Source organism: Dromiciops gliroides, chromosome 2 (genome assembly GCF_019393635.1).
Source record: "Dromiciops gliroides isolate mDroGli1 chromosome 2, mDroGli1.pri, whole genome shotgun sequence".
NCBI lineage: Eukaryota > Metazoa > Chordata > Mammalia > Microbiotheria > Microbiotheriidae > Dromiciops > Dromiciops gliroides.
Window position 1 is genome coordinate 372532130 of NC_057862.1, and position 23984 is coordinate 372556113.

At 37.0% G+C, this 23984-nt stretch overlaps 1 protein-coding gene across 2 annotated transcripts in view; it reads right to left on the reverse strand.

Annotated features, from left to right (window-relative positions):
• The window catches only part of ASXL1 (ASXL transcriptional regulator 1), a 64007-nt gene that overhangs the window by 35817 nt on the left and 4206 nt on the right, over window positions 1-23984 (reverse strand). For both annotated transcript variants that reach the window (XM_043984903.1, XM_043984902.1), the window contains exons 2-3: window positions 22740-22822; window positions 7838-7946 (exon numbers count right to left, since the gene is read on the reverse strand). In XM_043984903.1, the coding sequence (XP_043840838.1) occupies window positions 7838-7946; window positions 22740-22822 (192 nt within the window). The remainder of the gene's footprint in view (window positions 1-7837; window positions 7947-22739; window positions 22823-23984) is intronic.

Sequence of the window (23984 nt, forward strand, 5' to 3'; positions counted from 1 at the left end):
TAAGACATGTACAATAGTGAAAAAACTCCTTTTATCAGTTTGAATCTGACCTGGCTTCTCATCAACATAAACTAGGTCTTTAGTTAAGGGTCTCTAAGCAGCAGGTAGTGGTGGTCCAGTTTCTTAGTCACGAAGGAATAGGTTCAAACAATGCATTACAGTTTTCTCCCAATTCCCACAACTGAATAGAACTGAACTAACTAGTTCCAGAATTAAGTAACAAGATGGAAATAGTGTGGTTCATTCAATTTCCACAATTAACCACTTGCTGTCCTAATCCCCTCAATTCCCCCTTTTGATTTACGAGGAATGGGCAGCCTTGTTCATATATTCATAATCATAATTACATATCAGGTTACTGATCAAACTACTTAGAGGCCTCACAATGGACTAATTTTATGAAGGGAGATTTACATGTCACCAAGATAACTAAGAAAACAAACATATGTGCCTGGCACCATACTAAATGCTTTTACAAATATTATTTCATTTGATACTGACAAAGACCCCGAGAGGTAGAGGTTATTATCATCCCATTAGTTGAGGAAATGGAAGCAAACAGAGTTTAAGTGACTTTCTTAAGGCCACACAGTATCTGAAGCTGGATTTGAATGCAGGTATTCCTGACTCCAGGCCAGTCATCTGCCCCTTTAGCTGTCTCACAGACAATGTCACCCCAACTATGAGCCAATAAATGTCAAAGTAAGACCACAAATTATTCAAGGCTAGAAGGGAGGACAGTAAAGCAGTAGGTACTTTTTAGCATTAGCTGAAAGATCAGGGTTGTAGAATGAGGTCCACCACTTGATAGACATGTGACCTGCATCCACTTTGCCTAGGGGTTAGGGTTAGGATTAGTGGTATTAAGATTAAATGCAGGGGCGGGCAGCTAGGTGGCACAGTGGATAGAGCACTGGCCCTGGAGTCAGGAGTACCTGAGTTCAAATCCGGCCTCAGACACATAACACTTACTAGCTGTGTGACACTGGGCAAGTCACTTAACCCCAATTGCCTCACTTAAAAAAAAAAAAAAAAGATTAAATGCAGGGGCAGCTAGGTGGTACAGTGGATAAAGCACCGGCTCTGGATTCAGGAGGACCTGAGTTCAAATCTGGCCTCAGACACTTGACACTAACTGTGGGACCCTAGGCAAGTCACTTAACCCTCATTGCCCCACCCCACCCCCAAAAGATTAAATGAACAATGGATGACTTTGATTACATTAAATTAAAAAGGTTTTGTACAAACAGAAACAATGCATCCAAAATTAGAAGGGAGGCAGAAATCTGGAAAACAATTTTTATAGCCAATATTCTGATAAAGGCTTCATTTCTAAAATACATAGGGAACTAAATCAAATTTATAAGAATCCAAGTCATTCCTCAATTGAGAAATGATCAAGGGATATGAACAGGCAGTTTTCTGATGAAGAAATCAAAGCTATCTTTTGCCATATGAAAAAATGCTCTAAATCACTACTGATTAGAGAAATGCAAGTTAAAACTCTGAGGTACCATCTCACACCTATCAGACTGGTTAATATGACAAAAAAAAGGAAAATAATAAATTTTGGAGTAGCTGTGGAAAAGTTGGAGCACTGATGCATTGTTGGTGGAGCTGTGAACTGATTCAACCATTCTGAAGAGCAGTTTGGAACTATGCCCAAAGGTCTATAAAGCTGTGCATACCCTTTGACCCAGCAATACCACTATTAGGTCTTTTTCCCAAGAGATCATAAAAAAAGGGAAAAGGACCCACATATACAAAAATATTTATAGCTGCTCTTTTTGTGGTGGCAGGTTAATGGAAATTGAGGGGATGCACATCAATTGGGGAAGGGCTGAACAAGTTGTGGTATATGAATGTAATGGAATACTATTGTGCTGTAAGAAACTATGAACAGGTGGATTTCAGAGAAACCTGGAAGGACTTACATGAACTGATGCTGAGTGAGATGAGCAGAACCAAGAGAACATTGTACACAGTATCAACAAACAGTGTATGTTAATCAACTGTGACAGACATGACTCTTCTCAGCAATACAATGTTCCAAGATAGTTCCAAAGGACTCATGATGGAAAATCTCCAAATCCAGGAAAAAAAACCCAAAAAACTGTGGAATCTAGATGCAAATTGAACCATACTATTTCTACTTTTTTTGTGTTTCTTTTTTGAGGTTTTTCCCTTTTGCTCTGACTCTTCTTTCACAGCATGACTAATGCAGAAATGTGTTTAATGTGATTGTACATATATAACCTATATCAGATTGTATGCTGTCTTGGGGAGGGGGGAGGGAGGGAGAAAGATTTGAAACTAGAAATCTTAGGAAAACAAATGTTGAAAACTATCTCTACATGTAACTTGAAAATAATAAAATACTTTTTTTCCCCCCGCGGGGCAATAGGGGTTAAGTGACTTGCCCAGGGTCACACAGCTAGTAAGTGTCAAGTGTCTGAGGCTGTATTTGAACTCAGGTACTCCTGACTCCAGGGCCAGTGCTTTATCCACTGCACCACCTAGCCGCCCCCAATAAAATATTTTTATAATTAAAAAAAAAAAAGTAAGATTAAATGAGAGGGGGCAGCTAGGTGGCACAGTAGATAAAAGCATCAGCCCTGAATTCAAGAAGACTTGAGTTCAAATACAGCCTCAGACACTTGATACTTATTAGCTGTGACCCTGGGGATTAAATGAGATAATGGATGTGAAGACACATATGTGAAGCTCCATAAGGCAAGAACTATTACCTAAATTTTGTATATCTTTTGCACTAATCCCAGTGTTCTACACACAAGCGGCCTATAATAAATGGCAGTTGTTATTCTTCAACCAATACACCACAGACCCAGTCTACTGAAAATCAAAGGGAAGAATATTATGAGGAAAGGAAGTGGCATAAATTAGGGTTAGACCAGTACCTAACATTACAATAACATCTATACAGATACAATGATGATAAAATGTTTTATTTAATAGAGAACAATAAAAGACATTTCACAACTATGCATAGAGGAAAAGTTCTTGACTACATTAGGGACAGAGATGATCATTAAGATAAAACAGACATAACTGATTCGATAAAAGTGAAAAGGTTGTGCCAAACTCAATGCAACTAGAATTAAAAGGGAAATGGTTGGGCAATTTTTTTTTTTTGCAGAAAATTTTTCTCATAAAAGTAATCTAATATTCAAGATACATAGGAAATTGATACAACTATATCTACAACTATCTTATTAAACTTTAAGGCACTTAAGAGTGGGGACTATCTTTTACCTTTCTTTGTATCCCCAGCACTTACTTTTTTTGGGGGGGTGGGGGCAATGAGGGTTAAATGACTTGCCCAAGGTCACACAGCTAGTAAGTTTCAAGTGTCTGAGGCTGGATTTGAACTCAGGTCCTCCTGAATCCAAAGCCAGTGCTTTATCCACTGTGCCACCTAGCTGCCCCCAGCACTTACTTATTAACAGTGCTTGGCACATAGTAAGAGCTTCAATGTTTATTGATTCAGTGAACTATATAAGAACAAGAGCCATTTCCCAATAGATAAATGGTCAAAGGATCTGAATAGGCAATCTTCAAATAAAAAAATCCAAGCTATTAAAATATGTTGAAACACTACAAATTACTAATAAGAAAAATGAAAATCAAAACAACTCTTGAGGTTCCATTTTATTTCCATTATATTCACAAAGATGGCAAAAAAGGGAAATGATAGTTGTCAGAAGGAATGTAGATGGTATGGTGTGTAAAACTATATGTGGTCACCTTATTTCTGTCCCAAGTTTGGGGAAAATTTGCTAGGGTTCCTAATATAGTTGTTACTTATAAATTAGAAGTTTTAGCACCAGTTTTGGGGCATTAATCATTTATTAAAGTATATTAGATATTAGTAAAGATAGAGCACATTGGCTCTGAAAGATAGGAAAGCCTAGCTAGGATCTAGAGAAGAGAATAGAGCTCAGCCTGGCCTACTTCTTCCTCCAAGTCCTCTGCCTGCCCTCGCCCTCGCCCTCCCCCTCCCCCCAGAGTGCCTCTGAGAGAGTCCAACTTCAAGTAACTGTGTGTGGAAGCCTTTTCTGGGTCTGGAAGAGAGGTGGCCCTTACACACTGGTTCAAGCTAATTGGCTAGCATCAACCAAATCCAATGATTCAGTGGACTTGAGGGTGGTCCTGTGTTGAGGTCAGAGTTCACACCCTCTGAAAACACATCCTCTTGAGGGCCAGGCAGGTGTGGTTTTAATTGAATTAACTTTAAGTGAGTTGATTAGTGAAATCAGTCAATCCAATCAATCTTAATCCAATCAATCCCCTTAGAGTGGGGACTTTGGGTTCCCAAAACCCTATTATTTTCTCACAAAATACAAGCAGAGGGGCAGCTAGGTAGCGAAGTGGACAGAGCATCAGCCCTGAATTCAGGAGGACCTGAGTTCAAACCAGGCCTCAGACACTTAACACTTACTAATGTGTGACCCTAGGCAAGTCACTTAACCCCAAATTGCCTCACCAAAACAAACAAACAAACAAACAAAACCAAGCAGACATGATGTATATGTGGGGTGGTAGGTGAACTGGTCAAACCATTCTGGAAAGCAATACCCAAGAATTCACAAAAACATGTATACTCAGGGCAGCTAGGTGGCGCAGTGGATAGAACACTGGCCCTGGAGTCAGGAGGACCTGAGTTCAAATCCAGCCTCAGACACTTGATACAACTAGCTGTGTGACCCTGGGCAAGTCACTTAACCCCAATTGCCTCACCAAAAAAAAAATTTTTTTTTAATTATTTATTTATACACACACACACACACACACACACACACACACACACACACACACACACTCTTTGACACAAAGAAACCTCTAATAGACATATACCATCCACCAAAACAGCAAAGAAAGGATATAACCCAAATGTACAAAAAAAATTCACAGTATTTTTTTGTTGTAGCAAAGAACCAGAAACAAAGTGGGTGCTCACTAATAGGAGGATGGCCAAACAAATTATGGTATATGGATGTCACAGATTATTACTGATGCATAAAAAAATGATGAAAAATCCTCATAACAGCCCTTTAAGGTAGGCAGGACAGTGTTCACCTCAATTTTACAACTGAAACTGGTAAATGAATTAATTTTATTAAGTAGTTGGGACTGGGACTAGAACCTGATACATTTGGAGAAACTTAAAAAAGATTTATATCAGTCATTTGAACCAGAAGAATAATTTATAAAATGACTACCACATGTAAAATTGTAAAAGAATTAAATTATTAATTGTGATCAATATAATAAACTAGATTCTAGAAGGCTGATAACAAATCATGTTTTCCAATTCTTTGCAGAGGTAATGGACTAGATACAAAATGAGACATACATTTTCTGAGAGCCAATATGTGGATTTGTTTTGCTTGGCTCTTCTTATCTTTTACAAAAGAGAACTTTTTGCAAGGAAGGAGGTAACATTTAGGAAGAAGTGTGAGACCAATGAGAACAATGCTTAAAAAGAAAAGAATATCAATGAGTTTTAAAATGAACAGAAGAGAGTAGGAGATATAAAGCAGAGCCTATAATACCTTATACTTTTAAAAAGTAAGTGGTATGTAACAGAGATTCATAATGTTATATGCTGTACAATTCTTTTCTGTTGTTCTTTGTTATGTGGAAATGCCAAAGTTCATTAATTCATAAGAATAAGAAAGAAATTTAAAACATAAGATACATCAAAAAGTAATGGAATATTATTACAGTGTAGGGAATGATGAATTGAGCAGATAATAGAGAAACCTAGGAAGATTTACATAAACTGATGCAAAACAGTGTCAGGTTTTCCCAACATGATTAATATACTGGGGAACATTCTGAACATAACACAACTTCTGCAAGATTTCTTCATGAGAAATGGATAAAGAATTCAAAAAATTGCACCATTTCATAATAACTCATAAGCTGAAAGCCTTCTGACACCCACTTCAACAAGCAAACTTCAGATTTCTGTCAAGGCAAAGTATCATATTTATTGTATATCTTCTGTTGCCATAGGAATTATGATAAGAAAAGGGTCACTGAATTTTCTCATGGCCTCCAAGGCCTGAATCTTGTGCAGCCCAGGGCAGGAGAAAAGGCCCAGTAATAGTAGTATTTATATATATTTTTAACCATTTAACATCTATAAGACTGTGTGCTATCATTTTTATTATATTCCTAGCTTTCTTTTATGTGTAAATGACAAAGAATTTGAGCACTGTACCCTTAAACCCATTTTCATTTTTCATGTAATAATGATAATACATAATATTTATATAATTCAAGGTTTTCAAAGGCTTTCTATACATTATGTTTGTGGATAATGATTAAAACTGTCTTTAAGTATGTGCCAATATTATCCCCATTTTACAGATAAAGAAGCTGAGACATTAAGTGATTTATCCAGGATCATACATGCTACTAAGTGCCTATAGGAGTGCAAAACCTGTTTTTTCTAACTCCCTGTTTTCAATTCTATCCATTATGACACAGCTGCTCAAATATTACAAAAGTGAAGTAGTTTAGAAAGAAAACTACCATATTCATTAATTAGGGCCATTTACAATGTTAATCAAGTATAACCATTTGTGTGTATGAACAAAGTTCTTCTGCTTCTGATACATAATCAAGCAATGGTATAACTGGGTGGGACCTAAGAAATCAGCTAGTCCTTCAAATGAGGAAATGGAGATACAGAGAGATCAAGTGACTTAAATAAAGTCACAAAGCTAGTTAGGATTACTAGTATAAATCAGTAAATAAGTACATACTTATATCCTCCTTACTACATATAAACTTTTAAAACCATGCTTAAGTTTCATATATTTGAAACAACTAGTGTCAATCACTTTTTTAAATTCTTCATTACTTCAGCCCTGATCTAGTTGACATTTCTATAGGCAAACATAAGTATAGACATATGCAATGGAGATAGTACGGACAGTTCTTACTTTATGTAAAATTCACATTATGCAAACTCAACTTTCGTGAAGAATTCTGAAAGAAATCCGAATGAGGATTCTGAATGAGGATCTGATTGAGCTGCTGGCTGCAAAGACTGCAGAAGAAGAAAGGGAAGCTTTGGAACCAAGAAGATTCACAACAAAACAGTTGGCAGAAGCATTTCATCATTTGAGTGAATATTTTTCTTGTATTGAAAAGATGGATCCAAATATTGAAAGATTTTTAAAAATTCAAAGACTAGATGAGAATAACATTGCTTGCTACTGTCAGATATATGAGGGAAAAAAGCTATTTCTCGATAGCTTCATTTAAAAAAGTTATGCAGGGCAGCTAGGTGGCGCAGTGGATAAAGCACTGGCCCTGGATTCAGGAGGACCTGAGTTCAAATCCAACCTCAGACACTTGACACATATTAGTTGTGTGACCCTGGGCAAATCACTTAACCCTCATTCCCCCAGTGGGGAAAAAAAAGTTATGTAGCCAACCACCAATGATAAAGGCTAGGTACAATGAGTGGGAAAGGGGCAACATAGTATACACCTATGTTACCTTTACTGTCCAGTGCTGTGCCTACTTTATCATTAACTTTACCTTTTATTTCATGATTCTGTTTATTATCATGGTACAATATTTGAGTAAATTTTATGACTTGCATAAAGATGTTATTTTGTGTATACTTTTCTTATACAGACTAAATGAAGTGGGTGGGTAAATTTGCATTAAATTTAAATTAAAATACCTTTACACAGAAGTCTGTGGAATGGTCCACTTACATTAAGTGAAAACTTTCTGTATCTGACAACATAACTAAATTCTACAACTTATTCACAAGAACCAGAGAACTACTTACCTTGAGTGTGAAAAGGCTTATTCGTCCAGGAAGTTTGTAAAAGAGTCCCTCACCACCTCGAGAATTGGAATGAAGCATAGCATTGAGGCAAGCCAAGGGGGATGTCCCACTGCAAGAGACAAGAATAAAAAGGGAATATAATCCACATATCTCTTGTTCACTAAGTAAGTTATACCTCTCTAACACTTTATCAAGTCAGGTAGGCAAGAAGCAAGATATAGAAGAATTCCATGACAATTACTTCCCTGTCAAAGAACTTTAGAAGGATCAAATAAAGATTGTGCAATGGATTATATTTCTTAATGTACTAATAAATGTTACCTGGGGAAACATATTTATGCCATGTAACCAATTAAAACTATAGTAGGTTTCAGGGCAGTTAGGTGGCACAGTGGATAAAGCACAAGCCCTGGATTCAGGAGGGTCTCAGACACTTGACACTTACTAGCTATGTGACCCTGGACAAGTCACTTAACGTTCATTGCCCTGGAAAAAAAAACTATAGTAGGTTTCCATGTGAGAAAACTGAGGTCTGAGAGGTTAAGTGATTCACTTGAAAGCACACAAGTAGTGAGCAGAAGAGCTGGGATTAGAACCCAGGATTGCTATTTAGTACAGGAAAAAAAGATTTACTCTGGTATCAGAAGACTTAGATTCAAATCTCACTTTTGAAAACTATGTGGTGCTGGTCAAGCCATTTAACCTCCCCAGGTCTAAGGTTCCTCATCTGTAAACTGAGGGCAATGGAATGAATGGTATGAGATCCCTTCCAGTTCTAGATGTATGAGCCTATGACTGTCAGTTGAACTCCTAGTGTTTTGTTTCCTACCACGCCACACTGCTATCCCAACACTAGTCAATATTTTCAATAATATGTTCTGTGTACTTTTGATGTTTGCTGGCATTAGATAATAAAAATCAGGTATCCTAAAAACCATGATAATTTTAAGTCCAATCAAAAACTTAATCAAAGGTAATTCTAAAACCCAGCTGCACAAATTTTTTCTTTTTTTTAATTTGTCAATTCATTTTGAACTTAAATACAAAAAGACACACAAACAGCATCTCCATGTACACAGCACAACATAAAAAGAGGATTCAATATGAAAACATGAATTTCCATTTCACAGTTTACTTTTTTTTTGGACCACAAATTAAAAAAAAACCCCACACAAAATTTTCTAAAAAGAGCTACCTAAAATATCAAATTCTACTCAAAAAGTTTGTTTTTCCCAAAATATTTCTTAAATAATCTGATTTAAAAGTGAAGATAATAGAACAAGAACACAGATGTGAAATCACATTTTTTAAAGCAGCAAAATCCAAAAAAAAAATTTTTTTTTAATCATTTAAAAGGAGATATGGAAGATCAAAGGCCATTTTTCTTATAATTAACATATTTTTTGAAAAACAAGCTCTAAAAACAGGCTTTCAGTTTTGTGCATGATCTTTTAAATGTTTGTTAGTGCATTTTTTCTAATTCTTTTTGTTGATGATCACCAAATTTAGAATAAGCTTTCTTTTTTATTCAAATTAGAAACTCAAGTGATAGGTTAAGTCCTATCTTTTAAAATTTTCATTCTTTCACCTCAAATTGGGCAAGAGTCATTTATAGGGGCAGTCAAGATAGCAGAGTCAACATTTTTATCCATCTCATAGCCATACCTCCTCCACAACAACCTAGAAAACACACCACACTGAATTCTATTCAGCAAAGCCAAGAAAAAGTCACCATGAGTCATTTTGCCACACAGGGCAGCTTGGAAAAAAAAGACAGAAAAGTCTTTAGACACAGGGATGGGGGATGGCCAAGAGCACAGCAATGTTAACAGTGACAGGGAACACTCCAGCACACAAGGATAGTAAGGGAGCTGAGACTGAACACCAGGGCAGAAAGCATGAGAGAGAGAGATTGATTGAGATTTTGATTGACTGACTGAAGAAAACTCCTGAATTTGTATTGAGAGTAGGAACAGCTGTCAGCTGGTAGCTTTATCACTTAATATCCAGTTCTAGGGCAGAGAGAAGCAGTTACGAGCAAGAAGGACCTAACCTATATACAACACAAAGAACAAGTTCCAAAAATTTAGCTGTGTGACTCTGAGCCTAAAAGCCAGGTAGGAGATTCGGTTCTGACCTTTAGCCCCGCATATAAGACTGCAGTGGAATAATCAGGCCAGAAGATGAAGACCAAAGAGAAGCCAGCAGCTCAGTCCCTTTGAACTTGCATAAATAACCTGCCAACAGGCTAATAGTGACTAAAGTCTAGCAAATTAGACACAATCCCAATGAGAATTCTTGTTTTTATTCTTGTTGTTCAGTCATTCAGTTGTGTCCAACTCTGTGACACTCCCTCACCAATAGCATGCTGAGCCCTTCTATCTTCTACTATTTCTCAGAGTCTGTCCAAGATCTTGTTTGTTGTTTCTATATGATCCATCCATCTCATCCTCAGTCATCCCCCTTTGCTTTGGCCTTCAGTCTTTCCCAACGAGTCCCATCTTTTCATTATGTGGTCAAAATGCTTCACCTTCAGCTTCAGTATTTGACCTTCCAATGATTAGCCTGAATTAATTTCTTTAAGTATTGACTGATTTGACCTCCTTGCTGTCCAAGGGACTCTCAAAAGTCTTCTCTAGCACCACAATTCAAAAGTGTTGATTCTGTGCTATCAGCTTTACTTATAGTCCAACTCTCACAGCCATATGATACTACTTGAAAAACCGTAACTTTGATATGAACCTTTGTAGGCAATATGATGTTTCTGCTTTTTAGTATGCCATCCAGATGTGCCATAGCTTTCCTTCCAAGGAGCAAGCATCTTTTAATTTCGTGGATGCAGTCACCGTCTACATTGATCTTTAAAAAGCTCAAGATACAAAACCTGACAAACTGCTTCCCATTTCTTCTCCCACTATTTGCCAAGAAATGATAGGACTAGTTGCCATGATCTTAGATTTTTTGATGTTAAGTTTCAAACCAGTTTTTACACTCTCCTGTTTGACCCTCATCAAGTGATTTCTTAATTCCTCTTTACTTTCTATCATCAGAGTGGTATTGTTGGCTTATCTGAGATTACTGATATTTCTCCTGGAAATCTTAATTCCAGCTTTTGATTCTTCCATTCTGGCATTTTGCACGATGTACTCTACATATAAGTTAATTAAATAAGGAGACAATATACAGCCTTGTTATATTCCTTTTCCAATCCTTTTTTTGTTTTTTGGTGAGGCAATTGGGGTTAAGTGACTTGCCCAGGGTCACACAGCTATAAGTGTCAAGTGTCTGAGGCCAGATTTGAACTCATCCTCCTGAATCCAGGGCCAGTGCTCTATCCACTGCATCACCTAGCTGCCCCTCCTTTCCCAATCTTAAAATGAACCAGCTGTTCCATGGTTGGTTCTAACTGTTCTTCTTGGCCCACATAACAGGCTCCTCAGGAGACAAGTAAGATGATCAAGTATTCCTTTCTCTTTGAGGACTCGCCACATTTTCTTGTAATCCAAACTAATGCTTTAGTGTAGTCAATGAAGCTGAAGTAGATGTTTTTTCTCGAAATCCCTTGCTTTCTCCATAATCCAGCAAATGTTGACAATTTGGTCTCTAGTTCTTAGAATTCTTAGAAGAGCTAAATAAAGTCATAAAAAAGGCAAAAAAAAAAAAGAGCAATAGAGGAAAATATAGGAAAAAAATAAGCGCTATGCAAGAAAGCAATGATAAAAAAGATAAGAAAGCAATGATAAAAAGAATAACATTAATAAAAAAAATTACACTTAAAAAAACTTAAAAATTGGAATTGGTCAAATGGAAGCCAATGATGCTATTAAACATCAAAAAGAATAAAGTAAGTTAAAAGACTGAAAAAATAGAAAGAAAAAGCAAAATATCTCATAGAAAAATCAACTGACCTGGAAAATAAATCAAGGAGAGATAATTTAAGAATCACTGAGGTCAGTGTTATAATTTTGCTTAACTGTTTTACTTCATTACAAATAATCTCTCTTGAAGAGATAGTAACCTATAAATGTCTGTAATGTTAAAACAGCAATAAAAGCTGAATTTTAAAAAGGAAAAAAGAAAATCACTGAACTACCTGAAAGCCACAATCAAAAAAGAGCTTAACCATTATGTTTCAAGAAATTAACAAGGAAAATTGACAATATTATCTTACAACCAGAGGGCAGAGTAGAAATTAAAATAAGTCACCAGTCAACTCCAGAGAGAAATACCAAAATCCAGAAATTCTAAGTAAAAGGGGGGGGGACCCCCCACTGCAAGCAGGTAGAAAGAAAAAAATGCAAGCACTGAGGAGCCAAAATCAGGATTACACAAGATTTAGCAGCCACCGCTAAAAAGGAATGGAGGGCTTGGAATATGGTGGTGTAGAAGGCAAAGAGTCTAGGATTACAGCCAAGAATAACCTATCCTATAAAAAATGAATATAAACCTACACTACAAAAAAAAGGGCATTTCCTGAAATACAAGACTTTCAAGCATTTCTTTTTTTTTGGGGGGGGGAGCAATGAAGGTTAAGTGATTTTCCCAGGGTCACACAGCTAGTAAATATCAATTGTCTAAGGTTGGATTTGAACTCAGGTCACCTGAATCCAAGGCTGGTACTTTATCCACTACTCCACCTAGCTGCCCCCCTTTTCAAGCATTTCTGATGAAAAACCAGACTTGAATAGAAAATCTGATATATAAATACAGGACACAAAAGAAACATAAAAAGGTAAAAATAGAGGAGAAATCATAAGGGTTAAATGGTTTACATCTTTCTGTGGGGATAGGATACATGTGACCCCTCACAACTTTATTATTACTAGGGCTCTTAGAGAGTTTGACTAATTAGATGTGATTCTACTATGTTTGAATAATCTCAAAAGAAGAATGGAAGGGTAAGAAAGAGGAATGTATTGGGAGGACAGAAGGGGGAAGAATAGGGAAAATTACCTCATATAAATGTGATGCACAAAGAAGACTTTATACAAAGAAAGGATGAGTGGGGGGAACAAACAACCCATGAGCAGCCACAAGGAGGAAAGAATAAACGTACACATAAATTTAGATAATGATATTCTCTAGGGAAAAGGATTAAAAGGAGTGTGTGGGTGCAACAAGAGAGGGTAAATTAAGGGAGGCAGAGATCATAAGTAAAACAGATTCTTGAGGAGGGAACAAGCTAAAAATGAGAGAGAGAGAACAACAAAAAGAGCTTGAACAACAATACGAATAGGATAAGAAGATATATAAGAACAGGATCAAGGTTGGGGCAGGTAAGTGGTGCAGTGCATAAAGCATTGGCCATGGATTCAGGAGGACCTGAGTTCAAATCCAATCTCAGACACTTGACACTCACTAGCTGGATGACCCTGGGCAAGTCACTTAACTCTCATTGCCCTGCAAAAAAAAAAGAATAGGATCAAGGGAAATACACAGCAATCATAGCTGTGAATATGAATAAGGTGAACTCACTGATAAAACTAGAGGATAGTAAAATGGATTAGAAACCAGAATCTAACAATATGTTGTTTATAAAAAAAAATTTTGAAACAGAAAGATACACATGTAAAATAAGAGGCTGGAGCCAAATTTAGTTTATGCTTCAATTGAAGTAAAATAAATAAGTGAATGAATGAATAAATAAAATTGAAAAGGCAGGAGTATCAATTACAATCACAGAAAATGCAAAAGCAAAAACAGAACTAATTAAAAGAGGTAAACAAGGAAACTACATTTTGCTTAAAGGTATAGGACAATGAATTATATCAATACTGAGTATATATGCAGCAAACAGCATAGCATTCAAATTCTTTTAAAAAAATCTAAATGAGGGGCAGCTAGGTGGCACAGTGGATAAAGCACCAGCCCTGGGATTCAGGAGGACCTGAGTTCAAATCAGCCTCAGACACTTGACACATATTAGTTGTGTGACCCTGGGCAAATCACTTAACCCCCATCGCCCTTCAAAAAAAAAAAATTTTTAATCTAAATGAGTTAAAGGGTGAAAAAGGAAGCAAAACTAAATTCAATCAACTAATAAGCATTTATTAAGCACTTACTATGTGCCAGGCACTCTGCTAAGTGCTAAGGATACCAAAAAAAACCAAAAAGCAAAAAACAGTCCCTGACCTCAAAGAGCTTACAATCTAATGGGCGAGACAACACAAATAAATATTTAAATAAATAAATAAAATATTTACAAAGCCAAGTACATATAGGATAAATAGAAAATAACACAGGAAAGACCCTAGAATCAAGAGGAATTGGGGAAGGCTTCCAGTAAAAGATGAGATTTCAGTTGGGATTTAAAGGAAATCAGAGAGGACAAGAGTCAGAATAGAGGAGGGAGAACATGCCAAGAATGGGAGACAACCAGAGAAAATGGCCAGAGACAGTGTCTTGTTTGTAGAACATCAAAGATGCCAGCATCACTGGATCAAAGATTATGTGACAGGGAATTAAGGTGTAAAAAATACTGGAAAGGTAGAAGGGGCTTAGGTTATGAAGGGCTTTGAATACCAAATAGAGCATTTTGTATTTTGATCATAGAGGCAATAGAGAACCATTGGAGTTTATTGAAGTTGCGGGAAGGGTAACAAGATTGAACCTCCTCCACCTTAGAAAAATAATTTTGGTGGTTCAATGGAAGATGGATTGGAGTGGGGAGAGAATTGAGGGAAGGAAACCCACGAATATGCTACTGCAATAGTCAAGGCATGAGTGATGAAGGTTTGCAATAGAGTGGTAGCCCTGTCAGAGAAGAATGTCAGAGATATTGAAACGGTGAACTCAATGGGCCTTGGCAACAAATTGGATAAGGAGGGGTAAGAGATAGTGAGGAGCTGAGAATGATATTTAGATTGCAAGCCTGAGGGGCTGAGAGAATAGCGTTTCCCTCTCTAAGAAATGGGGGGGAGGGGGGGAGAGAAAAGGGCGAGCAAAGGTTTATGTGGAAAAAGAGTTGTGTTTAGACATAATGAGTTTAAGATGTCTACTGGACACTCAGTTTGAAATGTCTTAAAGGCAGTTAGAGATGTGAAACTTGGAGATGCAATAATAGTGGGTGACTTCAATTTACCCCTCTCAGACCTAGATAGACCAAACCAAGAAAAAAAAGTTAAGGAGATAAACAGAATCTTAGAAAAGTTAGGTATAATAGCCCTCCAAACACTAATGAACAGGAACAGAAAGGAGTATACCTACTCAGCTATGCAAGGCACCTTCACAAAAACTGACCAATTATTAGGATATAAAAAGTCACAAACAATTGCAAAAAAATTAAATCCATCTTTTTCTGATTATAATACAATAAAAATTACATTCAAAAAAGGGCCTTTTAAATACAGAATAAAAATTAATTGGAAAACTAAATAATTTAATCCTAAAGAATGAGTGGGGGGCAGCTAGGTGGCGCAGTGGATAGAGCACCGGCCCTGGAGTCAGGAGTACCAGAGTTCAAATCCGGCCTCAGACACTTAACACTTACTAGCTGTGTGACCCTGGGCAAGTCACATAACCCCAATTGCCTCACTTTTAAAAAATTAATAAAAATTAATAAAAAAATTAATAAAATAAAAAATGAATGGGTCAAAGAAGAAAGAAGTCATAGAAATAATCAATAATTCCATTAAAAATAATTACAACAATGAGACAACATGCCATAATTTGTGGGATGCAGCCAAAACAAATTAGAGGAAAATTTAATAAATTTAATAAATACTCACATGAATGAAAGAAACAGATCAAGGGCAGCTAGGTGGTGAAGTGGATAGAACACTGACCCTGGATTCAGGAGGACCTGAGTTCAAATCCGGCCTCAGACACTTAACACTTACTAGCTGTGTGACCCTGGGCAATTCACTTAACCCCAATTGCCTCACACCCAAAAAAAAAGGAAAGAAACAAAAGAAACAAAAAACAGAGAGAAAAATCTTTGCAGCAGGTTTCTCTGATAAAGGTCTCATTTCTAAAATATACATATAATGGAGTCAAATTTACAAGAGTCATTCCCCAAATGATGAATGGTTAAAGGATAGGTGGTTAAATAGGCAGTTTTCAGTGGGGAAAAAAAATCAAAGTTAACAATAGCTACATAAAAAAAAAATGTTCTAAATCCCTACTAATCAGAGAAATATAAATTAAAACAATTCTGAGGTACCATCTCACACCCATCAAATTGACTAAGATGACAATAAAAGAAAATGACAAATGCTGGTAGGGGTATGGGAACACAGGTTCCCCTATACATTGTTAGTGGAGTTGTGAAGTAGTCCAATCATTCTGTAAAGCAATTTAGAACTACAATCAAAAAGGTTTTAACCCATACATACCCTTTAACCCAGCAATACCATTAGTAAGTCTACATTTCATAGGGTCCAAAGATACAAAAATATTTATAGAATCTCTTTTTGTCATGGCAAAGAATTAGAAACTGAGAAATGTCTATCAATACGGGAATGGCTGAACAAGTTCTATATATAAATAGAACAGAACACCACTGTAACGATTGGAATGATGCCACCTGCTGGATACTTACTATAGAAGAGTTCTGCCCATGAAGCGAAGGTCTTTGAGGGCAAGACCAGGAGTCAGGAAGTGACGCGGGCTAGTGGGAGGAGGAAGGAAGAGACTGGCGCTCAGTCTCGCGCTCTCTTTCCTTTGGACTCTGGTGGAGAGCGGAGCTAGAAATGTGCTCTCCCTTTAATAGATAGGAATCTAGGCCTTTCTCTCTCTCTTTACCAAATTCTTATTCTCCTTAATAAATGCTTAAAAATCTAACTCTTGCTAAAGCTTATAATTTATTGGCGACCACTCATTAGATATTTTAGACAGACTAGCTAGAATTTTAGCCCTTAACACCACTGTGCTCTAAGAAATGATGGAGGGGGGCAGCTAGGTGGCACAGTGGATAAAGCACCAGCCCTAGATTCAGGAGTACCTGAGTTCAAATCCGGTCTCAGACACTTGACACTTACTAGCTGTGTGACCCTGGGCAAGTCACTTAACCCCCACTGCCCTGCAAAAATAAATAAATAAATAAATTATGGAGGGGGCAGCTAAGTGGCACAGTGGATAGAGCACCAGCCCTGGATTCAGGAGGACCTGAGTTCAAATCCAGCCTCAGACACTTGACTAGCTGTGTGACCTTGGGCAAATCACTTAACCCTCACTGCCCCCCCCCAAAAAAACCTGGAAAGACATCTATGTATTGATGCAAAGTGAAGCAAGCAGAACCAAAACAAACTACACAGTAATAATAATATTGTAAGGACAATAAACATCAAAAAGACTCAATAACTCTAACAAAATGAGACACCACAATTCCAAAGGACTTAAGATGAAACATGCTCTCTATCTCTAGAGAACCAATGGATTCAGGGGGCAGACAAACATATTTTCTTCTTTCTAGACTTTTTTCCCCACATGGCTAATGAGGAAATTTGTTTTGCATGACTATATTTATTTGTAATGGATTTTGTCTTTCTTGCCTTCTTGATGGGTATGGGGACAGGGGGACAAGCGGGATGGGTGGGGGTGAGAATTTGGAGCTGAAAAAATAAAATACAAAAGGCTCTGTGCTTTGAGGGGGAAAACAGGTCATTTACTAAGAGGAAATTTTGCTACTTTTCTCAATTAAGATAATATGAAATATTTTCTAATATGTGTAAAGTATCAGAATTCCTCTCAATTATTTTTCTCTATCATAATTTTGTATTTTTTAACCCACACATACTTAGAAGCAATTAGGACAATAAATTTAGCTAGAATGCCAAAAATGAAAGTAGTCAAAGTTAGCACACTGGTAATGTTCAAATGTTAAATCACCAACCAACAGTTCAGTTTCTCTTGTCTCCACAGCAGGCCACTCAACAATTTTAACACTGTGGGAGAAATGCCTACTTACTAAAACAGACAACTGTCAAAAAACACTGCCAGATACATACTTAAATCCAAATGTACCGTTGGTTTGCCCCTTGCCCTTGTAGTTTCCCACTACAACATGGTAGAGTAGAAATAGTACTATCCTTTGGGTCAAGATACTAAAATTCTAGTCCATGTAACCTTTGGCAAGTCATTTCACCTCTCTCAGTTTTTTTAATTTGTAAATTATGTGTGAAGGAGGAGATCACATGAACTATGTGATCTCTAAAGTTTAACAGCTTTAAAAATCCTATAATTTTAAGATTCTATGATTTTAAGTTCAAATATTTCCTAACCCTTCCCTACCATAAGGATAAACCTGGAATATAACCACTTAGCATCCTTCAGAGCAAAACTTAATCAGCATGTCAAAATAAATTCTGATTCTTAAAAATCTCTAAATGACTAAATCTATTACTTATAATGCTTTGGTTATACAGGATGCCATGAATCTCTCAACAAGTTAAATCCCTAAAAGAAACCTTGTTCAGAACCTGGAGTAATGAGTGGGTGTTCTAAACAGTTCTGCTACAAGGAAGCACTGCATGCTAGCAAAGTCCCTCTCTGAACAATGTGACTCCTACACACTATACCTCTGTCTATAAATTACAAAGCTATTCACTAATCACAAACCATCATGACTGTTTCATAATTCCTACAAGAACAAGGAGAAGAAACAAGTTAACATTCTGAATTTCATCTTTCCCAAAGGGATTAAATTGCCATACTACAGGCATGGTGGTTCAACAGGAATGTAGACAGTAATATGATGGGAAATTGCTCATAAAAACAAAAATGAAGCATAATTATGACATCAAACAGTAAATGGCAATCATCTAAATAAGATCCAGTCAATGTAGAACATTGTCTTAATGCCTCCACCTCTAGAAGGTTAGAAGGTTTGAATGTCTTTAGCCAAGAGGCTAGAAATATAGCTGGAAACTTTTCTGACCTTCAAATGTGTCTCAAGTTTTTGGTTCTAAGATTGATGAAAAGGCTATACTTCAATTAAAAAAAAAAGATGAGAAATACAGGAGAATTAAGGACAATCACTGGTTTTTCCATCCTCACAATCTTTTTTGCTTCTAATTCAGTTCTTTTGGAAAATACAAAAAGATAGTAGGGTAGACAATAAAAGCACCCCAAAATACAGTTATTATGAATTCACATTGTGGATTGCTATTGGCAACATGTTCTAGTAAAAAAGAACACTGGATGTGTAGACAGAAGACCTATGCTCGAGCCCCTGTTTTTCCACATATTAGCTGTTAGACTACAGACACATCATTTCACTTCTGAGCCTCAACTTCCCCATCTATAAAATGGAAATAACATGTGCTTTGCCTATACCATTCAAGGATAATTGTGAATATAAAATATGAACATCAAATGAGATACTACATATTATCCCCATCTATCAGAACCATAAAGCAGTTTATAGATGTTAACTGTTATTGCTAAAGTAGATAAAAATGCCAAAGGAAACGTGCACTGAAAAGAACTCTTCTTTGACCTTCAAGAACTTGGGAAGTATAAAGAGCAAAGCACTACAGAGTGCTACAGCATAGCCATACAACCTTTCTGATGATTTAGGTAAACAGATCTATAAGAGAAGATGCAACCTGACTCCACATAAATGTGCAAAGTTCCAAACTGCAGCTGCTTGAAATTCAGGTTTAAAACAAATCCAAGGGGCAGAGCCAAGATGGCGGAGGACAGGCAGTGACTCCTCAGAGCTCTCCCCCCAATCCCTCCAAATCCCTTCAGATAATGCCATAAGACAATTCCTGGAGCAGCAGAACCCACAAAAGGACAGGGTGAGATCATTTTCCAGCCAAAGATGGCTTAGAAGGTTGACAGGAAAGGTCTGTTATATGAGGGTGAGAGTGGAGTGCAGATCTGGGCCGCACCGCACAGATATAGCCCCAGAGAATCAAACCTCCAAAACCTTGGAATCAACTGAGGCAGCAGCTACTTCTGGAGCTCAGCTCACGAACCAGGAAGGGGGTTGAGTGGTTGGCAGGGGGCAGATTGCAGGGGTCTCTACTGATGCTGAGGTGGAATTCTGTTGAGGCAGAATTCTGTAGTGTTGCCTGTGCTCAGAACCAGGAAGCAGTCTTGAGTGGTGGCACAGGTGGGGGAGGGACACAGGCACATCTGACCTTGCAACCACAGTGAAACAGAATTCTGTTCCAGGGTTAAAGAGCAAGCAGGCTTGTGGTTACTTACAGACCAGAGCATAGGCCAGGGGAGTGTAGAACATGTCTCTCCTAAATTGTACCACCTGGGACTCCCTGAAGCTTGGGACAGTGTGCCCTGGAAGCAGTGCCCCAATTTAAGAAGGACTTAAAATTCAAGAGGTAGACTGGCAAAATGAGCAGACAGAAAAAAATGCAGACACTAGCAAGTTTCTTTGGTGACAAGGAAGATCAAAATACACCCTCAGAAGATAAAATCAAAGCTCCTACATCCAAAGCTTCCAAGAAAAATATGAATTGGTCTCAGGCCATGGAAGCATTCAAAAAGGACTTTGAAGATAAGGTAAGAGAGGTAGAGGAAAAAATGGAAAGAGAAATGAGAGTGATGCAGGAGGGTCATGAAAAAAAAAGTCAACAGCTTGAAAAACCAAATGGAAAAGGAGATACAAAAGCTCTCTGAAGAAAATAACTGCTTAAGAATTAGGATTGAGCAAATGGAAGCTAATGACTTTATGAGAAATCAAGACACAATCAAGCAAAACCAAAAGAACGAAAATAGAGGGCAATGTGAAATATCTCCTTGGAAAAATAGCTAACCTAGAAAATAGATCCAGGAGAGATAACTTGAAAATTATTGGACTACCTGAAAGCCATGATCAAAAAAAAAAAAAAAAAGAGAGAGCTTAGACATCATCTTCTAAGAAATGGTCAGGGAAAATTGCCCTCAGAAGCAGAAGGTAAAATAGAAATTGAAAAAATCCACCAATCACCTCCTTAAAGAGAACCCAAAATGAAAACCTCCAGGAATATTATAGCCAAATTCCAAAACTCCCAGGTCAAGGAGAAAATATTGCAAGCAGCCAGAAAGAACCAATTCAAGTATGGTAGAGCCACAGTCAGGATAACACAAGATCTAGAAGCTTCTACCTTAAAGGACTGTAGGGTTTGGAAAATGATATTCCAGGAACAAAAGAATTGGGATTACACCCAAGAATCACCTACCCAGCAAAAGTGAATATAATCTTTCAGGGGAAAAAATGGGAATTCAATGAAAGAGAGGACTTTCAGGCAGGTGGATGGAGTATATTTAAACAGGGGTACAGGTGTGAGTTGAATATGAAGGAATGATATCTTTAAAAAATAAAATTAAGGGGTAAAAAAGGAATGCACTGGGAGGAAGGGAAAGGGAGAGATGGAATGGGGTAAAGCATTTCACATAAAAGAAGAAAAAGCTTATGGAGTGAAGAGGAAGATGGGGGAGGTTCAGGGGAGTGAGTGAGCCTTACTCTCATCAGAATTGGCTCAAAGAGGGAATAACATACATACTCAATTGGGTAGAGTAATCTATCTAATCCTGCAGGAAAGGAGGGGAAGGATAAGGGGGAGGGGTGAGAGAAGGGAGGGCAGATTGGGGGAGGGGGCAGTCAGAAGCAAAACACTTTTGAGGAGGGATAGGGTGAAAGAAGATAGAAAATAGAGTAAATATCATGGAGAGGGAACAGGATGGAGGGAAACACAGATAGCAATAGTAACTGAAAAAAATTTTGAAGCAGAAACAAGAGCAATATTAAGATGATGATGATAATGACTGAATGACTGACTGGTTGATTGGTGGGTTGATGATGATTGGATGAAAATGAGGACTGATTGATTAGGACTGGTTGATGATGATAAAACATATGGTACTTACTTTGCCGGGCTATTGTGAAGAAAATTCTTTGTCAGGTATAAGGTACTATGTAAAAGTTATCTATTACTGTTGCAATAATCAACCTCATGGGTTTATTGTAAGGAAATCTATCTTTAAAGTACTATATAAATGTAGTTTACTATAAAAAATTAGCAGAATGCTATCAGAAAGACCTACATGAGCTGATACAGAGTGAAATGTACTGTATACAAAATAATAGCAATATTGTAAGATGGTCTGCTGTGAATGACTTGGTTATTTTTCAGCAAAGCAATGATCCAAGATAACTCTGAAGGACATGAAAAATACAATCCATCTACAAAGAACTGATGGTATCTGAATAAAGATCAAAGCATAATTTTTTTGTTAGTTCCTTTATCTGAAGTTTTGTTTTTGTCCATTTTCTTTCACAACCTGACTAATGTGGAAATGTTTTGCATGACTACTCATGTATAACTTATATTGAATTGCTTGAATTGGGGGGGAGGGGGTGGAGGGAAGGAGAGAGGAAGAGAATTTGTAACATGAAGTTTTAAAAATGGATGTCAAAATCTGTTTTTACATGTAATTTGGGAAAATAAAAATTCTAAATAAATTAAAATAAAATAAAAAAATAAAACAAACACCAAAAATCCCAGGACACATCTCTTAATGGAAATGTGGTTGTTCAAACTCCCTTTCCCAATTAAAAAAAAAAACCACACAGACCTGAAATTATTTCCATACTCTACCACCCAGACATACAAATACAAATACATATATATTGTTATTTTGGCTGTGTCCAAGTCTGTGATTCCTTTTGGGGTTTTCTTAGCAAAGACAGTTGATTGGTTTGCCATTTCCTTTTCCAGATCTTTTTACAGATGAGGTGACTAAGGCAAACAGGGTTAAGTGACTTGCACAAACTCACACAACTAGTAAGTGTCTGAGGTCAGATCTGAATTCAAGTCTTCCTGACTCTAAGCTTAGAACTCTACCCACTGTACCACCTAGCTGCCCATACATATGTATACACTCCCACATTTTAACCAAAACTCAATAATTACAAAGAGAGACAAATTCCTTGTTTTAAGACAAAGTCAATACAAACCTCATTTCCTTTAGTCCCTCAGCTTCGATGACCTGCAGAATCTGTTTTGGGGTCATTGGAGCATCAGAGTAGTTTTCTAATACCTAAAGAAATACAAAATATCCACATTTACTACAATTTCCACTTATAACCACAATCCTATATTATGAGCTATGATTCAACTCTGAAAGCAGCTAATCACAACACATTCAAAATGAGGCTAGGTAGGACAAATTACAGGCAAAAAAAATTACATCTAGTATAGGAAATAGCTACAATTAGCTAAATTTCTGACTCTCAACCCTAAAATCCTAAGTGAGAATACAATCATCTTTCTTAGCATGCCTTTTATGCAACATAAGGCCTTTGTAACCCTGCTTACTATTTAGTATAAAATGAAGATGTTAAGGGTGGATTACGCTGTTACACTACTCAAATTATAAGACAGAAAAATGCAGGGTTTTCTTTCCCCAGGAAGTTTGTTTAGGACCCACATTTTAAACAGCGCCTTCTGCCAGTGTGTTGTGAAATTCTGATTTTATCTATCAGTGCTTTTTTACAATATGGCAACATGATGCTACAATTCAGTGTGAATAGTGGAAAAAAAAAGATGAAACTAAATGTCTTATGTCAGACATCTTTATGTGAGTCAATTCAGTATTTTTTTTAGTGAGCTACAGCTATCTCACTTCAATAGGTTGAGTAATATGAGCAATATTGTTCTCCTAAAGGATGAAAATAGAAAAAGGCAAAGAGTCACAACCCATATAGCTCTTTGACCTTTAATGGGGCAAGGATGTAACCATGACACCCTATATTTGTTCATCAGGCAAAAATCACAAATACAATATGAAACAGTCCCATTAGCAGTCATTCAAAAGGATTAAGACTTTAAGAAATTGGGATGGGGGGGTGGGCAGAAGAGATAAGGAAAAGGAATCAAAGGTCGAATTAATCATATTAAAATACCATTGAAGTATTTCAAGGGTCTGTGATTTCATAGATATTGTTTCTGCTGACATAGACAAATCACAATCCACTTACAGTACACAAGTTGGTCTTTGAAACCAACTGTACACAACTTGATGACGAACCTGTCCAATCTCTATTCCAATGCTTCATTATGGAATACAAGTGACACTAGATTCTCAAAGCCTAAACCATTCAAATGAACTACCCCCTCAAAGAAGGATTCATTAACTATTTCACAAATGGGAAAAGTGTGGTGCTGAAATACTAAGTGACTTGCCCTGGGTTTAACAACTT